This window comes from Mytilus galloprovincialis, chromosome 13 (assembly GCF_965363235.1).
Source record: "Mytilus galloprovincialis chromosome 13, xbMytGall1.hap1.1, whole genome shotgun sequence".
NCBI lineage: Eukaryota > Metazoa > Mollusca > Bivalvia > Mytilida > Mytilidae > Mytilus > Mytilus galloprovincialis.
Genome location: NC_134850.1, coordinates 46,643,164 through 46,669,606, shown reverse-complemented (window position 1 = coordinate 46,669,606; position 26,443 = coordinate 46,643,164). Strand labels below are relative to the sequence as shown.

Genomic DNA, 26,443 nt, shown 5'->3' with positions numbered 1-26,443 from the left:
TTAATTCCTGATGGAGATATGAATTTAGAACATACTAAAATCGATCCACTTTATGAATACTCTAGCCAAAATTAGGACACTGCTCCCAAGCGACAGTACAGAATTGCTCCAAGTGATAATACAGTCGAAAGTTGTTTACCGACAAGCGACCGTACAGTGAAAACTGTTTAGTTTCATGTTTTTGTAAAGATTAAGCACTATTTGAAATGATATGATATTGATGTTAAATTTGAGGAAAAACTATATATTAGTTCTGACTATAGAGGTTAACATTTTTGAAAAAAAATCTTTTAAAGTCATAATGCAGCCAATTGCATAATTTGGGTCGGAGCTCTTAGTTTTATTTCAATATTTTCCCCGTTTGCTTGCCTTACGAATGTTTTCTGCACCCATGATAGTTAAAATATTAATGACAGGTAAAAACATTTACTCTTATGCATTACAAGTTAGCCCCAGAGCTAAAAGTAATAAAAAAAATTCCTTTCTCCGCTGCTGTAAAATATTTCGAATGTCGGAGCACCGCTTGACATTCTCCCGAATGACCAAAATATTAAAAAACCGTACAGTTCCGTTCCCACTGTGGATATACCATTTTCGGCAATTAAAGCCAACTATAGTGCGTAACCTGATGCGCGTTAAGTAGGCGGGGTTACACTGTATCTTTATATAATTAAAGAAAACTGATGCATTCCGAGTTTCACTCCGAATGGTTTACTAACAAACAAACAAAACAAAAAACTATGAGGAATTCCGAAATTCATAAAAGAATTCTGAATGGCCCATTGACACTACATTAACTCGTTAATGTGGGTTCACGCAAAACAAAATGTTCAAAACTACATGTATATATCTTAACTTACATGCATATTTTTACACATGACATACAAGATATGCACATATTTCCTTACTTTAATAAGTCTGCTAAAGGTAGCTACGGTTAGCAGTACATTTAAAGTCCTAAACAAACAGTTAATTTGTATGCCTAATACTAAGATGCGAATTGTGGTTATGACAGACAACAGCTGGTCATTTACGAAAACTAAATTCAAAATCAAGCAGATTTAGTACACATTGTAAATTTTTCTTGTCCTCTATTTGCCATGTCTACGATAATTCCTGCAGTATTTTTTCGGCAGTTGGTCGTAGTGCAGTTTCAAAATGAACGCATTTGTTTAATACAACCATGACATTTTCTGGTATATCTGAACCTTGAGCTACTGGTGACACTTCTTGTCTCATCTTATCTTTAATAGCTGCAACAGGATCTAGCTCATCATCAACCAACCATGCATCTTTTTCGGTGAAAAACTCGATAAAAGTTACACCCAGTGACCATATGTCTGTTGACGGGGATGTGTTTTCCTGCCGGAGCAAACATTCTGGTGCCATGTAAGCCGGGGATCCACAAGTACTGCCTACTGCTGTTGTCGTGGCTGCACCAACAGACTTCAATCTGCTTATACCCATGTCACAAACCTTTGTTGTTAAGCAACCTTTTCTAATTAATATATTACACGGTTTAATATCGTGATGGAGAACCACGGGTTCCAAAGAGTGCATATATGATACAGCTTGGACCACTTGTTTCATGATATATAGTTTGCCCTTAGCTTTGATGTCCATATCAAGTTTTGTTGCTGCACTGAAAATTGCATCCTCCATATTGCATCCCATAATAAATTCATGCACAAGATAAATGGTATTGTCTGTTCGGGCGACAGCCAAGAATTGAATTATGTTCGGATGGCGTAATTTGGAGTTTATGTTAATTTCCTTTTCCATTGCATTTCTTGCTCTCTTCGTGATTGGTATGGCCTTTATTGCTACTTCCAATCCGGTCCACTTCCCTTTATAGACGGTTCCGAAGGCTCCTCTTCCTACAACGGAGGAGTAGTTTATATTAAGATCTTTTACAAAAACCTCTGGAACAGCAAAAGCGGGTCGATTCGTAGCAATGATTTTATCGTCTCTAGGGAAGCCTTTTTCCATACTTGTCGACTGTACAGCACTGTTTCGTGAAGTAGAAGTTGAAATAGGCGGTGGATGGGAGCAACGATTAGATAAATCTTCTTGGATAGAGCCACTGGTTCTGTCGTCAATATCTGAAAAAGCAATGATTTGCACGGCTTTTGACAATTGTTTTATATCAGCCAACGAGACTTCGCACGAATATACCCCAGGTTCTGAAACCACAATTATGTTCATTGATCCACTGCTGGTCATGACGTTATCCTTGAACCATGTATACATAACATTCTCTGTGGTGCCAATTACTAATCCAATCAAGAGGTTCTCTTCATCATATCCCCAAATTTCAATAGCCTCGTGAATGATAAGTCCATTTATGTTGTCTCCGGCTGAGGGATGTCGGGTAGTCTTCTTCAGTATGCCATCTGTCCTTTCAAATTCAGTTTCTAGGAAATCTTTCCCTCCAATTTGCATTCTGCAAATAGAAAATCCATTGTTGCAAGGGTTGTAAACTTCGTCATCTGCAACAGGTTCGTCGAAAGAGGTGATATCTTTACATTGCCGAATGGAACTGCATGTTATTATTGACGTGTCCTCAGAATATTTGGACAAAGTTAACGTTCTCGATAATATTTTATAACAATTTCTTGTTTTTCTTTGACAATCCCACATTCATCAACAGGCAGAAGAATAGACATTTGAGGTTGGTCGGAAATTGCTTGTTGTTGTACTAGGCTTCTTGTTTGATTCGATACAGGATCCTGCTGCGGAGTTTTGAAATTGTCTGACTGAATTGATACGCAGCTGCTTGACGGACTGTGTAGGGAAACGCCTATTGGTTCATGTTTTGAATTTACTGATTGATCCTTTCTTAGTTTTGTCATCAGATAAAATGTACATTTTGACAACTGCAGTCCATTGCATCTTAGATAGTTGCCTAAATTTTGTTTTTTTCCTTTCACTGTTTCAAACGTCAGTTTCTGACCAGAGGAATCAGCAAGGTATAGCTCCATTTCCTTCAAAGGACCATATTTAGATTTGCCATCAGGGTAAAATACGTCTGTTCCCAATAGAACAACGTCATCGATTTCTACATCAAGCGTTGTTATTGGTAGTTGGCGAACATTGCCACCATCGGCTTTGAAAACTTGCTTGTATCGTCCAGCCTTGTAGTGTTGCCAACCAATATATAATTTTGGATTCCTACTTCGAGTATACTGTTCATCATGCTTTCTTTTCAGTGCGTTCATATCCTTCAAAAGGTAATGAAAACAAATATGAGAGAATGGTTCTGGCAAAACAAACACGGTTTTGGCTCAAACAAGTCCTAACCTTTTACAGAAATGGTCAAGAAAAGCTGCAAGAGGACTGTCTGATATAACTAACTTTGTAGTGCTTATATCGCATAAGAAACATTATTTAGGTGACAAAATATTGGATAGATAAACAAAAAGGGGTGAACGGGAGGCTACTGCGAGCCTGAATCGTTAACATTGATATATATAGCCGTTTTGAAAATTAGAACAGATAATTGGGCACAATTTTGAAAGAAGATTATCCAAGAAACATACCTACTAAGTTTGGTAGAAATTGGCTTTGTAGTTTGTAAAAAGAATTAATAAATGTGTCAACCAATCAGAGGACATAGTGGCCATACTGAAAATCAAGCGGGTCATTTGATCCAATGTAGACTATCTAAGGAACATGACTACCAACTTTGGTTCAAATTAGCCCAGTCATTTGTGATGAGATGTCGAAAATGTGTGAACCAATCAGAAGCCAGGCAGCCATATTGAAAATCTCGCAGGGTCATAGGATTCAATTGTTATAGAGGACAGTCCATGGCACATTGCTGCCAAGTTTGATTCATACTGGTCCAGCTGTTTCTGACGAGAAGTCGAAAATGTGTCAACCAATAAGAGGTCATCATGGGCATAATAAAAATTCGACAGGACCATATATAGGAAATGCTTTTGATAGAGGGCCATCCACGGAACATTACTGGCGCAAGTTTTGTTTAAATTTGTCAAGTGGTTACAAAGAAGATTTTTGTTTGAATTTTTTATCAATTTTTTACTTCTAAAACAGTGACGGCAATGTTTGGCCTCGATTCGGGTCATCAACCATAGATAACAAAAGGTGACTTTAAATGATATTTTATTTCAAATTGTGGAAGCAAATTTGTTCTATGTTTTGTAACATCGGCCATTTCTTTTATGGATCAAAACCCGAATATGATTTACAAACAAGATACCCTAAGGAACTTGTAGTTAAAGTTTGGATACAATTGGCCGAGTTGCTTCAGAGGAGATAATTTCTGAAAAAATGTTAGCCCCGGACAATGAGTAAGGACTACGGACGCCAAGTAATTGCAAAAGCTAGCTAAAAAAAAGCAAATGAGGTAGATGTGCTTGACACAACATAATAGTAGTAAGTAAATCTAGTTTGAAACAGGACTTTAATTGTTGTTTTTCACCATGACATCTATTTTATACCTCTTATTAGCGAATATAGCTAACGTCCGTAGTCCAATTTTTTATGTAAGCAAAATCTGCTACTCAGTTAATTGCGTATGTGAATAATAAGACTACACATTTTGGAGGGTGCAAGTAATATTTATAATTTCACTACTAAATACAACCTACCATATTCTCTTCTCCGTCTGAATGTTTTTTCTCTACCTTTTTGGAATCATTCTTAGGATTTTTCTTTTGTTCTCTGATAGTCGTTATCATATCCTTAATGTGCTGTTCTTTATCACTTTCAACAGAGTTTCCTGAAAGATATTCCAAATATTCAACGGGAAAACCAAATACCTCTATTCAAACATTTAAAGCTAAAATTCCGTTATTTGGATGGAATACACTTGATAACTCAAAAATATTTCTCTCACCTCACTAGTATGTTTTGAAACACAAAATGCAAATGAAAAATTTGCAGTGTCTACTTCATCAGGCAGAAGCTAGCGAACAATAGCTAGCGAACAATAAGCCAGCGAACAATAAGGCGATATATCGAGAAACCAAAAAACAGAATAAGACAACAACGGCCGTTAAATAAAAAAATATTCAAAAAGGCAGAAAATCAGTTAAAATATAGCAATTTTAACTCAATTTTGAAATGGCTTTTATACAATCCTTTGATTTAACAAGTCGCATAACTTTCTAGGCTAATATTCAGTACCACAATAACTCTGCATCTATCAACGGATTTTTTGTAGGTGAAGGGCCACCAATGCACCCATTTCAATTTAGAAAGTATGTAAAAGTAGTCCTACCTGTAAAATATAGCACCTTTTATGCCATTGTTTAATCTAGAGCTCAAAATTTGAAAAAAATGTCAAAAAATTAGGGGGTTCGGCCTATTCCAGGGCTTTTAGAGAAAAATAATGAGGGGTGTCACGGGGTATGACTATATAGGTCTTGTAGAGGAGAAACAGGCGCTTCTTTTGCGCTAGGTATCGAAGGGCGCTATGTTCAAAATCTAAAACTAGAGCTCAAAATTTGAAAAATATGTCAAAAAATTAGGGGGGTTGGCCTATTCTAGGGCTTCTAGAGAAAAAAAATGAGGGGTGTCACTGGGTATGACTATATAGGTCTTGTAGAAGAAAAACAGGGGCTTCTTTTGCGCTAGGTATCGAAGGGCGCTATGTTCGAAAATCTGAAACTAGAGCTCAAAATTCGAAAAACATGTCTTTAAAATGGGGGTAGGGTCGGCCTATTCTAGGACTACTAGAGAAAAATAATGAGGGGTGTTACGGGGTATGACTATATAGGTCTTGTAGATGAAAAACAGGCACTTCTTTTGCGCTAGGTATCGAAGGGCGCTATGTTCAAAAATCTGAAACTAGAGCTCAAAATTCGAAAAAAATGTCTTAAAAATGGGGGTAGGGTCGGCCTATTCTAGGACTTCTAGAGAAAAATAATGAGGGGTGTCACGGGTAACATATTTAAATGTTGTATTTAAACTGTGAAGCTGGTTTTCAATGGCGATTATACCATGCGTCTCATGTTATGCAGTTTGCTATACACGTGTAATATCACATTATGATTTGTGACGAATACCACATGCAGTCTCTGTAATAATTATTTTATTCTCCTAATCAATCAAACTGTTAGTATAAGAATCTTCGTAGGACATCAAACTGAAATTATTTTGTGTCGATATGCTCATTAGCGTCACTGTGTTAAACTTTAACATCTGTTACAAATCGTGAGGTCAAATTTGTTAAAGGGTCCTGTCTGGTGAATGTAATCTTAATGTAATGTCAGCAGACTGTAGATTCAATAATAAATTTTGTTCACGGAACCATCGATACTAAATTAAATACTGTGTAAATGTAATTTATTATGAATATTACACTAAATAAAATGAAAATGTAGTTTCTGTAGTAAATATATAAAACATATTAAATTGTTTGGCCTTGGGAAATCACTCAATAAAAATAATTTTGCTTCAGAACTTTGTCAGGAGCCGGTTCTTTCGTGGAAAGTACACCTGAGCTGACAAGCCACTACGCTCAACTTGAATAACACAACTGACAAAAGAATGACAAAGCGAAGCTTCATCTGACGGCCCATGCGTGGCAGTGGACCAGCCCCCGCGTGACGGTGGGCTACATTGTTTTAAGGTGTTGAGTTGAGGTTGGAGATGTTTAATGAAAAATGCTTGGAAAATGAATGAAAATTATGAATGATAAGTGAAATATTTCAAAAGGTTCACTTGTTGAGTTCTTTCCCTGTCATTGAAATATTGAAGGTGAATCATGAGGTGGGGATGGATGGTGGTTGTTTTGAGAATAATTTTTAAAAGCTTTTGCCACAAGGAGCAATTACTAAGACTGTGATTCAACTTGTTTCTCATGTGACACATAAATTATAAAAACTAGAAGCACGCAACTTTATCTAACCTATATGTTTTTGTGACCTCTTAACCGATATTTAATGTCGAGTAACGGATTATGCAGAAACGGGTTAAGAAAAGTCAACAACACCATTAAACAGCTGGGAATAATCAACTCATCTATAAACCATGATTATACTAGTCTATAATCTACCATTTTTATACTCGTTTTTTCTGTGTGTGTTTGTGTAAAACTGATAGTCGAATTTCTGTTTCAAAATATATTCCATGTTTTTTCCCGTCCTGTATATGCATGAACTATTTGCCACTGGATTTATACCAACAACCAATCAACCATGTAAGCAGTCATCCAATTAATCAATCAATAACTGTAGATCTGAAAATAGCGTGAGTTTTTCACATTCGAAAGTCGATTAAAGGGTCACAACATTTCTTGGACAATCTTGCTATAGCTTACCTTCAATTGCAAAATATGTTCGACCTTCCTTAGTCCAACCATCTGCAGGAGTTTTGAAAATTCCATTAGAAGCAGTGATTACTATCTTTTCTGAATTTTCATCTGCATATGCCAGAGCTGTTGCTGCCGGAAATGCTTGAACTAAAAAATATATATGTAAAAAATTAAATAAAAAACTTTAACAACACATGTTCCAGTATTTGGAACAATAAAAAACGGTTTGCACACTATAATTTAACGCCATAGGCACTGGAATTCCAACTAGACACCTTTTTTTCTCTGTAACTGAAGATCTTTTCCCTCTCCCAAATATAAAAAAATGTAAACACTATCAAAAAAGATTGTCACCATATCACTTTCAGTTAATTTAGTGTTCTAAATAAAAAAAATAGATTTAAAATTGTCTCTTGAAATGTTGGTACATGTGTATTTGAAAAACGCCATAACAATTTGGGGTCACCGATGATATTTCTAAAATAATTGATTCTCAAAATCCTCTTAGAATCAAATTCATAACAGTGTGGTCGACGGTAAAACGTTTGTTAGTAATTATACTGAAACATTCACCTATAACTTGTTTGTCGTTGGCGATGATTTTATGCTCACTCAGTCTATCGGAGGCCTTCAAGTGGGGATTTAAATAATCTCTTGTTAAGAGCCAGTCTGCCATAAAACCATGCAAAATCTCAAATTTCGTCCAAATTGGTAGTTATAACTGGGCAACATTATATATATTTCCAAAATCTTTGGGTATTTAGGAGTTAAAATAAAAAAAATTTTTTTTGTAAATTCACACTATTTTTTATTTAACAGCCTTATTTGCATATTTGTGAATTATTATAAAAAAATGCAAAAAAAATAACCATATTTAGGTACTTTTTAAAGGTCTGGATAATTGATATATCTCTTAAATATAGCATTATCTTGTTATATTTTGCAAAGAACATTATATAAATAAAAGAAAAAATGCATTTTGACATTTTTTTTACCTTTTGGCAGGTTGCCAGAGAGGTTCGTGCAACAGATGTATTAGATAACTTGCATGTAGTACATGTACTCAGTAGGTGTTTTCTCTCAAGATCATATTTATTTTTTTCAACTTTTAGGATTTTTTTAAAGGTGCATATCAGTTCTAAGACAAGTAAAAAAATTTAGCCTGGCAAATATTGGGAAATTGGTAAAAAAATGCTCCCAAATATCTATAAAATGCACTAATTGTAATAGTTTTTGCCCCTTAATATTTTAACTAAAACTGATCAAAGTAGACTTATATTCAGGACAATAACTTTAGTTTAAGTGTATAGATCTTTATGATTTTTTTTCACCACAAAAGGAAGGTTTGGGTCGATTTTGGGGATGATGGACCCAACCGTTAAGGAATTAAGGGCACAGAAGGGGGCCAAAACAAGCATTTTATAGTTTAAGGATAATAACTTGTGTATAAGTATTTTAATTGCTCTGATATTGTATCACAATGTTTAAAACCACACGTAGAACGTTTGGATTCATTTAAATGGGTCATGGGTTCAAAGTTTGGAATTAAGGGCCAAAAAGGGGCCAAAAAACAAGCATTTTTCTAGTTTCAAGACAATAACTTGTGTGTAATTGTATGGATCTCTCTCAAATTGTACCACAATGCTCCATATAACAAAGGAGAGGCTGGGACTTAGTTTTGGATTAATTGTCCGAAATATGTAGGAATAAGGGGCCAAAAAAGGGCCTAAAAGAAGCATGTTTCTAGTTTCCAAAGAATAACTTGGGTTTAAGTATATGGATCTCTCTGTAATTGTACTACAAGGTTCTATACTTAAAAGGAAAGGATGGGATTGTGTTTAAGGGTTATTCCTTAAAGGGGGTTTCAATAGGGGGGTGGGGGGATTTGTAAACAATTTTTTAAGGGATTTCTTTTTTTTTCTATTTTCAAGAAGAAATCTTCAATTGCACAGTATTTTGCAATAGATTTGTTGATCTTTGACCACATTTATTTTGTAACAAAAACCTTTAGTTTGTCAAAAATGCAATCACAATCCAAATTCAGACAGCATCAAGCTTGAACATTGTGACCAACTTTAATTTGCCCCAACTGTTCAGGGTCCAACCAATGCGGTTGTATAAAGCTGCGCCCTGCGGAGCACCTGATTTTCACATACTTTCAATTGATGACAGTCTTTTAAAAAGCTTGTTATATGAAACAGAGTTGTGAACATACTTGTACTTCAAAAAATCTTCCTCTTTGAAACTTTTGATTGGAATGCAACCAATTATAGGGGCAATCACTCATTGCGTGTCTAGATTCGAAATCTGTGTCTATTAGAGCGTATGAAAAAAAAGGGGCCATTTTTTTTCATCTACGAAAAAAATTTATATGTACATATATAATGTGCCATATAAAAGTTTTTGATTTATATCTCAGATTAAATAAAGATAAAAAAAAAAGACATTTGAGGTGACCCTTCTTCTTTAAAAATCGAAAGCTTTTCCAAAATTATCTTGAATGTTCCCTCTCCAAAGAACATCTCTTTCTTGTTTGTTGATACTTTGAGATTTTGATTTTAAGTCTCCTAACGGCTAACGTCTAAGTGGACTTAGCTTTGCACTGCGTTTGTCTGTCAGTCTGTCTATCTGTCATTTCGGCAAATCAAGACTTTTTGTGCTTGTAGATTTTGATTTGATATTTGGTTAATTGATTTATCATGACAAGTTACAGGTCGAATTCATTATTCACGCTTTAAGCTTTTCTCTTTGTTCAGTTGAAGCCCTTTCTCTAGAATTAAATTTTTGATGAAATACTTATTCATTAGAAGATTTCTGTTCAAACGGAAATAACTCATTTTTTTAAAGACAAAATGACATTTTGAATGTTTTTACTTTTCTTTGGTATTTAGTGATTCAGTTTTGTTCCAGTCTGATATTTGTGTGCAGAGTTGTGGTCTTTGGACATAGGAAATTCACTTAGATAGTCAGAATTCAACAAGGTTTTTTTTTGTTTTGCTTGAAGATTTTGTCTCGATATTTTTATGTAGTTTACACCATGACAAATTATAGATCAAGTTAAAATTTTGTTCCATTACAATGAATTTGTAAAGGGTTGGGGACTATGTATTGTCATGTATTACTCACAGAATGCTTGTTTTTATCCCAAAAAATTCTGATGCTGTAAAATTGTTTAATATTTAGTTAAAATAGATATTGATGACTTTATTATGTTAAATTTTTTCAGATCTATCAAACTTTTACTTTTTTTTTGCTAATACCTTCATCATGTTCATTCATGACTAAAAACTTGTATTTAGACCATTTTGCACGTTTTTCTTTACGGTAGACCACCATAATATTACATGTACATAAACAGTAAAATCTTACCATTTTAATGACAATATAAAAAAGAAGATGTGGTATGATTGCCAATGAGACAACTGTCCACAAGAGACCAAAATGACACAGACATTAACAACTAAAGGTCACCGTACGGCCTTAATCAATGAGCAAAGCCCATACCGCATAGTCAGCTATAAAAGGCCCCGATAAGACAATGTAAAACAATTCAAATGAGAAAACTGAAGGCCTTATGTATATAAAAAATGAATGAAAAACAAATATGTTACACATAAACAAACGACTACCACTGAATTACAGGCTCCTGACTTGGGACAGGCACATACATAAATAATGTATCGGGGTTAAACATGTTAGCGGGAGATCCCAACCCTCCCCTAACCTAGGACAGTGGTATAACAGTAAAACATAAGAACGAATTATAAAAATCAGTTGAAAAAGGCTTAACTCATCAGATGGACAAAAATACAAGTGGACGTGGACGGGTAATTGTATGTCTGCTCAACAGTTTAACCATTTATCTGTGTATATTTGTTTTTATACAACCGCAAAAAATGAAAAATGTTGGTCGTATATTGGTATGACGTTGCCGTTGACATCGTCGTTGTCATCCAAAGATATTTGGTTTTCGCACTATAACTTTAGTATAAGAAAATAGAAATCTATGAAATTTAAACACAAGGTTTATGACCATAAAAGAAAGGTTGGGATTGATTTTGGGAGTTTTGGTCCCAACAGTTTATGAATTAGGGGCCAAAAAGGGTCCAAAATTAAACTGTTTGATTTCATCAAAAAATGAATTATTGGGGTTCTTAGATATGCCAAATCTAACAGTGAATTTAGATTCTTAATTTTTGGTCCTGTTTTCAAATTGGTTTACATTAAGGTCCAAAGGATCCAAAATTAAACTTATTTTGATTTTAACAAAAATTTAATTCTTGGCTTTTTTGATAATGCTGAATCTAAAAATGTACTAAGATTTTTTATTATGGGCCCAGTTTTCAAGTTGGTCTAAATCGGGGTCCAAAATTAAACTTTGTTTGATTTCAACAAAATTGAATAAATGGGGTTCTTCAATATGCTGAATCTAACCATGTATTTAGATTTTTAATATTTGGGCCCGGTTATCAAATTGGTCCACATTGAAGTCTATATTTTGGATATTGGACCATAATGGGTAAATGTCAAATTAATTTTTTTTAAGTTTTTAAGTTTAAGTTCTTAGACCACACTCATTCTGTTGTGTCAACTATTTAATCACAATCCAAATTCAGAGCTATATCAAGCTTAAATGTTGTGTCCATACTTTGCCCCAACTGTTCAGGGTTCGACCTCTGCGGTCGTATAAAGCTGCACCCTGCGGAGTATCTGGTTATTACATGTGGTTATGAAATAAATTTTATTGCAATTTGAAATATTTGTGTTTGTCTCAGCTGGTAGTAATAGGCCATCTGTATTTTACATGTCTTATTCCCAAGCCTCAAATTGCTAGAGATTACATTCTAGGAGGAAACTTAACATTACTGTTATGTCCACTGTTCTCCCAGAATTGACATAGGGATAACGAACTGGTTCATGTCAGCGTCACAAAATTTCAGTTCCAGTTTTATCAGGAACTACTAGGAGTAGTCTCTTTATATTTGACATAAAGCTTTATCACAATATACAAAATATAGCACTTTTCTAGGTAAAAGGCACACTTCTATGAAATTCACAAAACTATTAAATCTTCCTCTTTTCTGGAAATAGATAACATGGATGTACAAGGCTGCGCAGTTTGTACAATTTTATCTACATTTTCATACTTTTTAGAAAAGAAAATACCCCGATTTCATCTGAAGGAGACGTGCTTAGAATTTTTAGTACTTTTATGATAGTATTTTTGTCTAAATTGCAAGGGGTTGCATTCATGTTGAGTCTCTATCTCTTATATGTTAAACAGTTTTATGAATCATTATCAAATACAACATGTTTTAAAAATTTAAGACTGAACTCAATTGTGGCCACTTTGAATTTAGACAAAAAAGCGTCTAAAAACTAGATTATTATAAAATGCTAAAATTGTGAAGAACTCATGTTGATATTACCTCATGAGTGTGCATAGTATTGTAAATAAAACAGCCCATTTTAAGTTACTAAAGTAATTTACTTTTTGAATAAATTAAGATTTTAAACATGTGGTAAAAATGCTCATTTTAGGGGCAAAAAATGCAAAAAAGCGGTTTCCCCGGGTTTACTCCTTTAGTATCTTTTATAATTTAAACTAAGTTAAACTTGGTTTATTCAATTAATATAACCAGTAAACATTAGTTCAGTCATTATTTTTCTTATATTTTGACTATTACATACTTTTAAAAGTTTCTAATGAAACAGATAAAAAAATCAAAAAATCGGCAAAATGGCCATCACGCCTATCTTTAATCTTTTCTCGTAGGAAGGTATCATTTGCCGAGCACCATTTTCTTGCATTTTGTAGATAAATATATAAGCTTCATGAAATATTACATTTTATTGAAAATAAAACATGATCTTACAAGATTCAAGCCTTTAAAAATATACAAAGGAGTAGGTCCAGTAAGAGCCCTTTTTGGCCCCAAAATATAGCAGTTTTACAAAATTGTTAAAATGTAAACTTTTAGTTATTCATTGGACAGTAGAATGCTTCTGCTACATAGATGTGGGTTGATTTTGACAATACAATGCACATATATCGGATACTAGCACCATTAAGTCATGCTAAATTACTGAAATCTTCACAATTCTAGCATTTTAGTTAAATTTTAGACGGTTTTCGTGTAAAACGAAAGTGGCCGCATTCGTGTTCATCCTTAATATTGAAATGTAAGTTGTATTTTATGATAATACATAACATATATAAAGGTTGAGGATGAACACGGATGCGGCCACTTTCATTTTTGACAAAAACCACCTGAAAAATGACATTTTTCGGCATATTTGGTAGATTTTTCATATTTCAGCTTGAATCCGTGCGTTTTTTATGACTAAATCAGTTGAAAACTTTTACAGAAACTAATTGATTCAAATAAAATAGACACTTAAGTGTTTAAAAAGTGATCAAAATCTTTCGTCAGATGAACATGAAATTTGAGGCCAAAATCGGTCCTTACCGTCCCTACTCCTTTTGCTGAATCGGCACTTTTTCAAAACCATGCAATTTCAACCTGTTAGTAGGGGTATTGAGAAATCTCACAACTTTTTGAATTATCATAATTTCCTTTCATTTTAAGTTGTTAGTTAAGATATTTGTTATCATTAAGCTGTATTTTTTCTATAAAACAAAAAAAAATCAGGTCAAAATACCCTAAAATAGGCTTGAAATGGCCATTTGTCAGTACAGAAAAAGACAATTATCGAATGTTCAGCATACACAAATAATGGCTGAATATTTTTTCAAAATATTTTGCACAAATAGTTATTACATATAAGGTATCTAAAATTAGGAGATAACTGTATTGTATTTTAAGCTTGGCCTTCGTAAAACGTCGATTTTACTGTCGCAAATTGAGTTTACCTAGCGACGCGGAGCGGAGATAGGTAAACGGATATTTGCGACAGTAAAATCAAGTTTTACGAAGGCCAAGCTTAAAATACAATACAGTTATCTCCATTCTAATGCCACATATTAACAGAAATTTCATTTAATAAATATTTTGGCTTGAAAATGCCATAAATGAAAAAGTCCGCGAAACTGTTGCATCGTCTTTAGCATTTAAACAATGTGACGTCATATGTATGCTCTGGTTGACAAACATGAATACTAAACGTATTTCTACCTTTCGTACGCTTCAGAATGGTTTCAATATAGACAAAAAGAAGATTTTGAGGCTCAGAATGTGACTATCTTGTTTATTTTTTAGAAATTACGAGGAAATTACATACCTAAAAAATATCGGAATTCAAAATGGTGGCTTTCTTAGTTACGGACTGGTAGAACGTGGAATCTAACCCCTCAAAATATTTGTCAACGTCCAATGAAAATTGTCGTTACAAACTTATTGCATTAGAATACAAAATATCAGTCTGATTGGAATATTTTGGATTTGGACCATTTTGCATGGTTTTATCACAGACTGGCTCTTAACACATTTTGATACATACAATGAAACTTTCTTTTCACAAATCATTTAAGGAATTTGTTTTAAATAATTTTTGTACCATCACTTACTACAGTTTCACTTTAAAGAATGATAATGTTCAGAGCTGATATCAATAAGTAATGATAAAAAAAAGTTTATTCATTGTAAAAAAAACACACTTTTAAGTAATGGGGACCCGCGTTATTTCACAAATTATCTTATTGATTAAGGGAACAAAATCATTTAAGAGTGACCTTCTATTCATTCAATGCTAACCATGTGGGATTTGTTTGTGAAGAGTTCCAGATGACAAAATAAAATCATTTTTTCGTTGTTGGTATAAACCATAAATCGATCCGTTCATTCAGATATTTGTCAATTTGCCTTTGCTCTTCAAGTCCAACATACAACTTCTCACGAAATTGGTATTTTTCTTACAAAAAGTACATTCATGTGATGTATTCTTTTGATGGAGAATGAATGTTGCACCTTATTTTATTTTTTGTCGTTTTTTTGGTGTGTGTATCATTGATGTATAAGACAACCTGACTCCCCTTTATTCAAATTTAAAAACATACGAGATGCCATTCATGGCAAAATAACTAAATTAAACTTACAGCAGAAGAAAGATAATGAACATCGCTTTAATAGTCTACTAAATATCGAAGTCACAAAGTGGTCTTTTTAAAAATGATGTAAATTTATAAAGGAAACAACAAACAATATACTTCGAATATTTATATTGGAAAAAGTAACGGTGTGTAAATCATAACAATTATTTTATTTCAATTGAAAATCAAACTGTTGAATTTTCCGCTGCGAGCAAATTTTTACTTTTGGTCGCATTTGAAATTCAATAAATCTTGTATTCTTGTTGGAAGTTGCACTGTGTAGTTTATACTCTTGTATTTTTTAATGCCACACAAATCCAACACAGACAAAACAAAATGGTAGGTTTAAGAAATAACTGATACAAACTATACTTTATTGTAGTTTTAACATGGGTAGGCATTGTATTCATGATTATTTTTGCCTGAGCGATATCGAAAAACTATTATAAAAAGTGCACTAGTTCAGTGAAAATGAACGTCATACTTAACTTCTAAACAAATAAACGAACAAAAATTAATAAACATACAAGACTTCCAAAGGCCAGAGGCTCCTTACTTGGGACAGGAGGATCAAATGCGTCCTGTATGATTTTGTAAATAAATGCATCTTTTAAAAATAGTCGAAAACAAAATTGTCTGTCCAATGGAAAGGTCGAGGCCAAAAAAAAGATGAACGGTGCATTATAGAAACATAGAAGCTGGTTGCAAAAGTTGACGACAAGATCTATTTACAACTTGAGTATGGCCTAATACTATTAACCTGAAATAAATATATTAATATCAATTCCCTTGATACGAAAGATCTACATGTTGTCTTGGGCTTGTTTTGCTCTTTGGTTGGGTTGTTGTCTCTATGACAATTCAATTCTCATTATTATCATAGATATTACTGCATGTAAAAAAAAGAATATGTGGTGTGATAGACAATCATACAAATTCTTTCCATGGACCAACAAGCGTTAGCAGACTATAGGTCCCTGTATGGCCTTCAACCATTAGAAAAATACACACTTTATAGAATGAAAGCTCCAAGAGGTCTTGGCATGTAAAAACAAACACGAAAGTTGAGCGAGAGAAAAAAATAAGAATACCGCATGAACATTGGAAAATGGTCCGCAATATTACTTTAGTCAACTCACTAAGTTGAAATTAAAGACCTGGCGAATTTTAGCCTTTTTCAATGGATGTGATGTATGTTTAAAAAAATCATGGTTTGTTTAGACATTTAATTCAAGTCTTGGTTTTAAATTATTTGCAAGAAAGTTTAAAGTCATTTAAAATAAATAATCACTCACAGAAAGACGTCACATCCATCAACAAAAGAAAAAAAAATGAATAGACGACCTATGACGCACAGATTATCATGTATGTGTTCGGGCCGTATGAGTATTTGGACCATACGCGTATGGTCCGGAACATATTTTATTTGTGATCACAAAATGCACGAAGTCGTCCATTTCTATGTAAATTGGGTCGATTTGAATATAAATAAGATGAATGCGTTTCTGTTGCCAAGTGTTTTTCACATGTATAGTAGCAGTATATCAGAACAGTTTTACCAATGCAATACCGTAAATGCATGCAAATTTCACAATGTTTAATCCAAGTAGCTTTCTTACTATCCAATATCTTTCAAGTACGAAAAAGACAGGGCAGAAGTATATTTTGTCTATATGTTCTGTATTTGCACAACTTTTGAAAGTGTATTATGCATTCGTTCTATAATAATTTTTTAGACCAGATAAAAGTTAAAAGATGACATAACTCGACAATCGCAATTGTTAAATTTCTTTGACGTCCGAAAAAGATAATCAATCAACACATGCAATGCAACTTTTGAAGCCAGTAAGTCATTCTTTTTTCAAAACACAAATTCCTGATTAGTATTTCGAATTATTTTATTTAGGCGTTCAGAACCTTTGGTGACCCCACAGTTTAAATGTCTATACTAAGGACGTCGTGAGCAATGGGCGTTATAGACGAAAGTTCACCTAATCTGTCCCAGTCAATGGGATATTAAACTGCGCCAATCAATGTCCACAGCCACACTGTTATGAATTCGATTCTATTTTGTATGGAATACATAGGGGAAATATGAAGTTTTTGTCATTGTAGTTACACAAAAAGAAAAAAAAAGTAATTTACTCTCCTATAATGCTTTTAAAAAAAGACAGAGAGATGGTCACCGTTAATTTTTCAAAATATTTTACAAAAAATAAAGTTTCAAAGTCATATCTATACAAAGTTATCTTTTGAAATAATCTCCCCTCCCTTTATAGCATTGTCTGCAGAATTTTGGATAAAACTATTTTTGAAGATACGGACAAAAAAGTGTATATAATATAACGAAGTGATATCTATTCTTTAGGATTATGGAAAATAAAATACAATTTTCTTCTAAAATAAAAATATTTGTATATTTTATAAATAAACAATACCAAATTATTTAAAAATTGTAAATTAAAAATGCCGGTTTACCCCCATATTCACGGCCGACACTCGGCTAACCGAGAGATTGGTCGGTTAATCTATATTGAGTATGCGGCTATATCGGCAGTGGGTCTGTTAATCGGGTTGGCTATACGTCTGTTAAGAGTAAAACGAACAATTTAATGTTAAACTCGATCAAATATACAGATTTTTGGCATATTATAAGAATTAAATCAAAAAAAGAAAAGTGTCTGACAAAATGATATCTATCAAAGAACATTTTCCACCTTTAAAAATATTTCATAGTCTGCGCAGTTTTCAGTAAAAGTAAAAGGCGTCGCGCAAGTATGTAGTATTTATGATTACACGCATAGCAATTTTTTAATAAAAGGCGAAACAAACAATTTTAGATATCATTTAAAAGACACAAAATACTACTTTGGTTCTTAAATATAAATTGACATTAGTAAATATTTCATAATTGTAATATAACGTGAGTAATACCACGTTTTTAGTGAAAATTGTGTGAATAAAGTCTGTTAATGGGTTGGACAATTGAAATTGTGTCAGTTAAGAGTTATTTAGCCACGAAAATAGTTGTGCTACCTTTATATTTTCCCATTGAAAATGTTAAAAATGAGATGTTCTTGAGTAAAAAAAAATATTGTAAGGGTTCCGCGGAACCCAGTGTCTCGCCTACTTTTGCTGTAAATCGCAGGCTCAACAAAAATGAGGAAAAAAATCAATAAAAATATTCCTCTTGATACTATCTTATGATTGTAAGAAGCTTCTGTCCAAGTTTAGTAAAAATTTAGGATAGTGAATGAATCTAATAAATGTTTTGAAAACTTTAACTGCAGACTGTATGTAATGTTAACTGGAAGAAAATCTAAGTCCATTTAAAAGTAAAATACAGAATAAATGGAGTTATCTTTTTACAATATTTACTTCTGGATACTATCTTATGATCATAAATAAGCTTCTGTCCAAGTTTGGTACAAACCCAGGATAGTTTAAGAAAGTTATTAAATTTTTAAAAACTTTAACCACAGAGTGAATGTAATGTTTCCCCGCAGAAAAACTAAGTCCATTCAAAAGTAAAATACGGAAAAAAATGGATCTATTTAATTACAAAATTTACTTCTCGATACTATCTTATGATCATAAACAAACTTCTGTCCATGTTTGGTACAAACTAAGGATAGTTTAAGAAAAGTTATTAAAACTTTAAAAACTTTAACCACAGAGTGAATGTAATGTTTCCCCGCAGAACAAACTAAGTCCATTATTTATAAGTAAAATACGGAAAAAATAGAATTTTATTTTTACAAAATTTACTTCTGGATACTATCTTAATATGATCATGAACAAGCTTCTGTCCAAGGTTGTTAGAAATCCAGTATAGTTCAAGAAAAGTATTAAAATTTCAAAAACTTTAACCACAGAGTGAATATTTGTGGACGCCGCCACACCGACGACGACTGAATGTAGGATCGCTTAGTCTCGCTTTTTCGACTAAAGTCGAAGGCTCGACAAAAAATAATAATACAATGCAACACTATCCTTCCAGTAAAAGCATTTTTATTTTGACTTTCTTTGCATTTTACTCAAGAGTGTGTCACTTCAATATAGCGTGATCTGGGTTGGTCGCTGGAATATGCATGAATTTATTATTAACGATTTCAATCAGCCTTAATTTTTGTGTCTGTAGCATGTTCTCAAATCCGATTGAACGTGTCTTTCTAATACTACGCAGGGTACATATATAACGTGTTGTCGTTTTCATATGCACATGACATTTGTCACTGGACGTTTAGGTGGTACCCAACACTACAGGGAGATAACTCTGTAAAGTCAGTGATACGTTTTAATTACGTTGTGTTACAAGTAAAGGGAATAATAAGCTTCTCGAAGATCAAAATTGGTGTTCGTCAAACTGCTATATAACCAGTTAATTTTTCTGACAAAACGGTTGGTTCAAATTTTTTGAAATTTTTATATTTCTGTTAAAGGTTCAAATTAAATACTTTGTCAAGATTTTATCCAAATTAAACGAACCACATTGATTTTAGTGAAAGTTTTCGGTACCACCTTAATCCTAATTCCTCAGCATCATCCAATTGTTTTTTTTTTCTTGTATTACTTAATCATCTGTTGTTTACAAATCATTCTAAAGAAGTAAATGGAAAGGAGCGAATGCAGCTACATTTGGTTGTATTTAAATGTAATTCATTTTATTCCGTTTAGTTCCTTTTCTACATATGTGCAGAGAAGAACTGCAGGTATCCACATGTATGAGTACATCGCAATCCGTTACTGTTTCAACACCCAGGGGGGTTTCATGTCTTTATTCTTAAACAATTTGTTTTCTTCTCTTTTTTAGCAATGCATCACTCTCTACTTATCTTTTATTCTGTATTCTGTATCTCCATCCAGATTCTCGTGTATACCATGAGGGTACGGATTGGTGGTGGTGGTGGGGGGGGATGTTGTTTATTTCTGTATTCTTTAAATGGTTATGTTACTTTTCTCTGCATTTTATTTATCTTACCCATTATTCTTTCTCTATTCTTTATATTTAGGCATCCCAATATACTGATGTTTAGTTACATTACGACGTTAATCTCTGATTTATATACTGGTTACCAATGTAGATGACAAATTGGTGTCATTCATGACAATTAAACAGAATCCACATGATATATGCGACCATTCTCGGATAAAATCAATTTTACTTTAATTTAAAACTTTTTGAAACCATTTTTATCAATTTTCAATATCCATTGCCTACATTGTTATTGTTCATGTGTTTTGTTCCGTATATTTTATATTCCATTGCTCATGTTTTGTTTCCGTATAATATTTTATGTTCCATTGCTCAAGTGTTGTTTCCGTATATTTAGCCGCTCGTCTTGAGCCTACCAAATGAACACACCATAAAGTAATAAAATTATACTTTTATTGTCATTCATAACTCTTAACAGACTAATTAACAGACCGGGTTTTATACATCCGACCCATTAACAGACCAGGTTTTTAATAAAGATTGATTTATGTCACCAAAATACAGATTTTCGTGTAGATTTTTCACAAAATGATATCAATTTGGTTAACACTCATAATGCCCGTCTTTTTTCGATGTTCAAAATAGTGCATGCAAGTAAATTCAACCCAAGTGTCATTTTGTGTACATTTTGTGTGTGTAAAATGTGTATAAATTTACTGATGAGTAATTTGCCTTTTCATTTTATAGATCGTAAATAGAAGCTAGAAAAATAATAATTACACCACTGGATTCAGTACATTGAATAGTTTTGTCAGACACAAATATTTTTTATGATAAACATATATTTAAAAGGTTATACAATGAAACATTCTGAGTTTTCAATGATTTTCTCGATAACACCTGATTAACAGACTTTAGCCAACCCGATTAACAGACCCACTGCCGATATAGCCGCATACTCAATATAGATTAACCGACCAATCTCTCGGTTAGCCGAGTGTCGGCCGTGATATTACCTTAAATTATCTCAAATTTTCCAAAATTGTAAGGTTACACCAGATTGAAATATTGTTCTTCGGACTTGCTTGCCCTAAAATATTTTAATGAAAATAAAAATAAAATAAAATAAATCCCGCTCTCCGCCTCGCAGTTCAGCATTTTATAGCCCAATTTTGGTAAATATTCAAGAATATCGCTAGCTACATAGACAAATTACATGAATTTCCACGAGCTAAAATACAAAATAAGTACAATACAAATAAGCATAAATTTTTTTTATCAATTTTAGGCTTCATTCATATACAGTTACAGTATAATACGAGCAAATACAATCTAAATGTTCAAATCGCTCGCTTGCACCTGTATTTTTCTGCCAAAAATCCGCAAAACAAGAATTTGGTGCGATCTAAATAATTTGTTTTTCCTTTGTAAAATGATATGCAAATTTACATGTTAAGCGAAAAAAATCCTATCCACGAATATGTTTTTAATACACAGCTCGTTTCTGTCAAAATCTGTCGTTTGTCTGCCTCCGATTATGAAAATGATTAGACTGGTGCATTTTAATATTTTTAAACTGTTGATAACAAGGACAGTATGGGGTTTTGTGTTGGTGTGTTATGGTTTACTACGGAAGCCGATAAGGGCCATTCAAAAAAAAAATATATGTCGTAATATAACGACATAGCATGTCGTAACTTCGACATAGCATGTCGTTATTACGACATCGCTATGTCGTTATTTCGACAAATAATGTCGTTATAACGACATCGCTATGTCGTAATTTCGACATAACATGTCGTAATAACGACATCACTATGTCGTTATAACAACATAGCTATGTCGTAATAAGACATCGCTATATATATAAAAGAATATGTATTATGATTACCAAGAGACTAAAATGACACCGAAATTAACAAATATAGGTCATCATAATGCCCCCCAAAATTAGAAAAGACCCCACATAGTCTGCTATAAAAGAGGGACGAAAGAGGGAGAGTCCCGATATGCTGAGTGGCAGAGAGTGTTATTAATTAATTATTAGCTCCCTTGGTAATACTCCAAATTTCATATTTAACGTATTTCGTTGTTAAATAATTTCATGAAGCTTAATAAGTATATTATATATATTTGTAAATTGCATAGCTTTTGCTATTTGAATTCATTGGTTAAAGATATTTATCTATATTGTAATGTTTAACATTTACATCGTCGCAAAATCGTTCGATACCTTCTTTGGGTGTCTTCTGTGAGAAACTTATACATTTTATAGATCCTTATCAGATTATCATGTGAACGACCGCGGGAAGGCTGTAAGAAGGTCGATATATCCTTGCAATTATTTGAAGAAAAATAGGTGGAAATATAAGATAATGCATTATACCAAACTGTCTATATTCCAAAGCACCCGTAAGATCTGACAAAGGCATTTTTGTAACCCCTAAGTTTCATTATTTTAAATTCATTTCTGCTGCAAGCCCCTAAAATATTTTTTGCGTATAAGTGTATGTGTCAGATGAAAAAGCCAAAAATCCCCCCCCCCTAAGATGTATAAATTTAACACCCCTCAGAAAAGACCATCCATCTCCCTTTAACAGACATTAACTGGAATGGCCCAATGTATTTGTAGGGATACTAATTTTACATCCCGAGCTTATTTAAAAATTTAGAAAGATATGCCTCGTTTATTATGGTGCAGGACTTATGATTTGCAACAAAACTTATTACGAAAAACAAATATGACGGGCATGAACATTTCGGCAACTTCTATTTGATTATTTATGAGGAAAAGTGATATCGCGACAGTGACTGGGTCTGTATATGACAAAGAAACATACAGTCAACGCACTGTGAATGCTTTTAAAAATAGAACGGGTGCAGTAAAAAAGCCAATAACAACGAGTAAACATTCTAAGGCAATGTGTGACATTCTTGTCACGCTTGTGTCTTTGTCAAATTATCTAATTGTAAAAACTTAGTACATTATGTGTTTTGTGGCATACTTGACACTTATTTCTTCATTTTAAGATCGTTCCAAGGAGAACAATAATTAGATATAATTGATTTTAAGAAAGATAGTTCAAATGTTAATTAAGAACCCATGCATTACATTAGGAATTGAAACTGCCAGATACTAAAAATAAACACGTATTGTACAGCTGATAAAGTTGAGGATGAGCGTCATTTTTCAATCGAATGCTCCCTTCATAATAATTGATGAACTCTTTCAGCATATTAATTTCTAGCACTTGTCAGAACTTTAAAAACTTAGATAAACATAGATAAACATGACTCATTAATCTTCGATGTTAACACAAGAAGACTTTACTACTATGGGAACAATTATGATTTTATTGTTAGTTCATTTGATTTATGCATGTAGTGCAGGTCTTGATACTGACTGTTGTTTGATATCAAAGTGTTAGTTTTTTTTTTCCTATTTTGTGACTGAGGCTTATGGTGAAATAAAGATAAAAAGTATATATTAGTAATTGTAATGTCTTAATGTTGACCCAAGCATTAAACCTCTGTCTGACCGTCCGTCCGTCCGTCAGTTCGTCCGTCATTCACGTGAATATTTTCGTTGCATTTTTTTTATAAACAACATTATAAGGATTTCTGAAATTTGGTGTCAGGGTTTATTGAAGTCGGCTTTATCGTGATTTTGAGTTGAGTATATAGAAAGTATTCGAACTACCTTAGTCTTGTGTAATATATACGGAGTTGTTTCTTAAAATATGTTGTTACATTAACGTAATAATACAGACAGACAAACATTTATTTTACCTGATACTTGATAAGTGTCGTACGTATGGGTTGTCGGAGTATTGGGCTGTTAATAGGCTGTCGGACTGATGGGCTGTCGGAACTATGGCGTGTATCTATTTAATCCATTCAATTACAAGTCGTTAACTTTTACTTTAACTTCAATGGGATCTATAAAATATATATGTTTCTCACAGAAGGTAACCAAAGGAGGTAACCAAAGATTTTGCGACGATGCAAATATTAAACTTTACAATATAAATAAATATCTTAAAGCAATGAATTCAAATAGCAAAGCTACGCAATTAACAAATATATACTTATTAAGCTTAATATAAATTATTTAACAATGAAATACATTAAATATGAAATTTGGAGTTTTACCAAGGGAGCTAATAATTAATTAATAACACTGTCTGCCACACATCATTTCGGGGACTCTGAGTCTCTCTCTGGTATCTTTCGTCCCTCTTTTAAAACTGACTATGCGGGGGGCTTTTCTTAATATTTGGGACATTATGATGACCTATATTTATTAATTTCTGTGTCATTTAGTCTATTGGCAATCATAATACATATTCTTTAAAGTTTTATATATGTATAGCGATGTAGTTATAACGACATAGTGATGTCGTTATTACGACATGTTATGTCGAAATTACGACTTAGCGATGTCGTTATAACGACATATTTTGTCGAAATTACGACATAGCGATGTCGTAATAACGACATGTTATGTCGAAATTACGACATGCTATGTCTTTTGAATGGCCCTTATCGGCTTCCGTAGTATACTGTTTGGGTTGGGGTTAAAACACAGCATGGATATTTGAGTTTTGAATGTTTGTGACAGTTTTTGTGATAAGCACTATTCTAAAGTCGAACACGTACAATGTATTTAAATTTTTACAATATAATAGAAATATAGTAGTTAGTTAATATGATACGTCAGAGTGTAAAACTTGAAAACTTGAATGTATCAGACATGAAATGACACAGTAAATGATCTCATTAAAAATATTTCATACAGTGTAAAATGTCTTGATAACTTTGTAATGTATTTAAATGGTTGGCACATGTTTATAATCAGTCTTGACAGTTCTAATTGCAAACAACCTCAGTGGATCTGTTATCAGAAAACAACTTTGAACTTTCTTGTCCATATGTTTCGCGATGTTTTAAAAACTAGAGTAACTACGAGCACAGCTCACAAAATGATACCCCAGCCCGTTGCAAAGTACATACATCAAAATCAGATAAAATAAACAGGAAGTTGTTGAGTGATGAATCTGAAAACGCATCACACGGTATAGCTAACTTATATAAACCCTGAAACCAAATTTCAGAAATCCTTATGATGTAGTTCCTGAGAAAGATGCGACGAAAAATATTCATGGGACGGATGGACGGACAGACAGATGGACGGACTGGCGGATGGACGGACGGACAGGCAGAGGTAAAACAGTATATCCCCACTTTTTTAAAGCGGGGGTATAAATATGAAATATTTATAAAACTTTAAAACTATAATAAAATAAATAGAGAGAAACTGTAAACAGCTTAAATAGTGGAGCGGCGAATGTTGAAAAAGTCGCTTAGTTAACGATTTTAAATTACCTAAATACCTCATGGAATTTTAAGGTCCTAAAATGTTTATCGATTATTCAGCTTTAGAAAAATATTTGTCGTCAATATCAAATGCGGTACAAATGACGTTTAAAATAGCCTTTACTGACGTTACCCAACTTGCATCGCATACCCCACTGCCGATTCGGTAGTCAAATTTCAAAGCAAACCCGTTCTAAAAAATAATTTTTGAATGAAATAGGTAAATAAAGTTATTTGTGAACTTCATACAATGTAAGGGCATTTCCAAATAGTCCTAAATTTAATGCTTAATGCATCTGAAAATGGTTGAAAATAACACTGTAAAAATCATCGTTTTTCATCTAGCATTATTTGCACGTGCAGTATAGGTATATTTTAAAGGCACAACAATGAAGCCGTCGTATAATACTTCAATCGACCCGATTTACTTTTTGAAGTTAATTTCTAAAAATATAAATATTTGACTAAATATCTGCTTTTTATCCAGATTTCAAGTCCGAATATTTGTCACAGATTTACCGACATTGTTGTGGTTTCTAGTTATAGTCACACATTCAGCGATTTAGCGAAGGTCATGTGTGGTCATTTTTAAGCATATTTCTTGTTCATTTTATAATTTCCAAAGCCTTGTGATTAATTTATGTTGTTTGGTATTGTTGTATACTCGTTTTTGTTGAATTGAACTGAGAAAGTGAATTTCATTTTCGGGTTCGTTTGGTTTTCAGGTGTGTTTGATTTGTTTTTTTATTCAATCACATGGACAATTTAACAATCTCGTTAAAACGGGTCCCGCTAGATG

At 33.1% G+C, this 26,443-nt stretch overlaps 2 protein-coding genes across 2 annotated transcripts in view; both read right to left on the bottom strand.

Moving 5' to 3' along the window:
• Nucleotides 1-310: 310 nt before the first annotated feature.
• LOC143057108 (dual specificity protein kinase shkA-like) lies at nucleotides 311-2,442 on the bottom strand. The gene has a single exon (XM_076230347.1). It carries the CDS (start codon nucleotides 1,987-1,989, stop codon nucleotides 1,105-1,107), a length of 885 nt encoding a protein of 294 aa, XP_076086462.1. The 5' UTR covers nucleotides 1,990-2,442; the 3' UTR covers nucleotides 311-1,104.
• A 132-nt stretch (nucleotides 2,443-2,574) lies between these two features.
• Nucleotides 2,575-26,443, bottom strand: part of LOC143057107 (uncharacterized) — a 28,460-nt gene continuing 4,591 nt past the window's right edge. Inside the window, exons 2-4 of the mRNA XM_076230346.1 lie at nucleotides 7,289-7,429; nucleotides 4,614-4,744; nucleotides 2,575-3,221 (exon numbers count right to left, since the gene is read on the bottom strand). Of these exons, the coding sequence (XP_076086461.1) occupies nucleotides 2,583-3,221; nucleotides 4,614-4,744; nucleotides 7,289-7,429 (911 nt within the window). The 3' untranslated portion in view covers nucleotides 2,575-2,582. The remainder of the gene's footprint in view (nucleotides 3,222-4,613; nucleotides 4,745-7,288; nucleotides 7,430-26,443) is intronic.

What these genes read in the sequence shown, in the direction of transcription:
- LOC143057108 (XM_076230347.1), bottom strand. Translation starts at nt 1,989, where the DNA reads ATGGAAAAAGGCTTCCCTAGAGACGATAAAATCATTGCTACGAATCGA.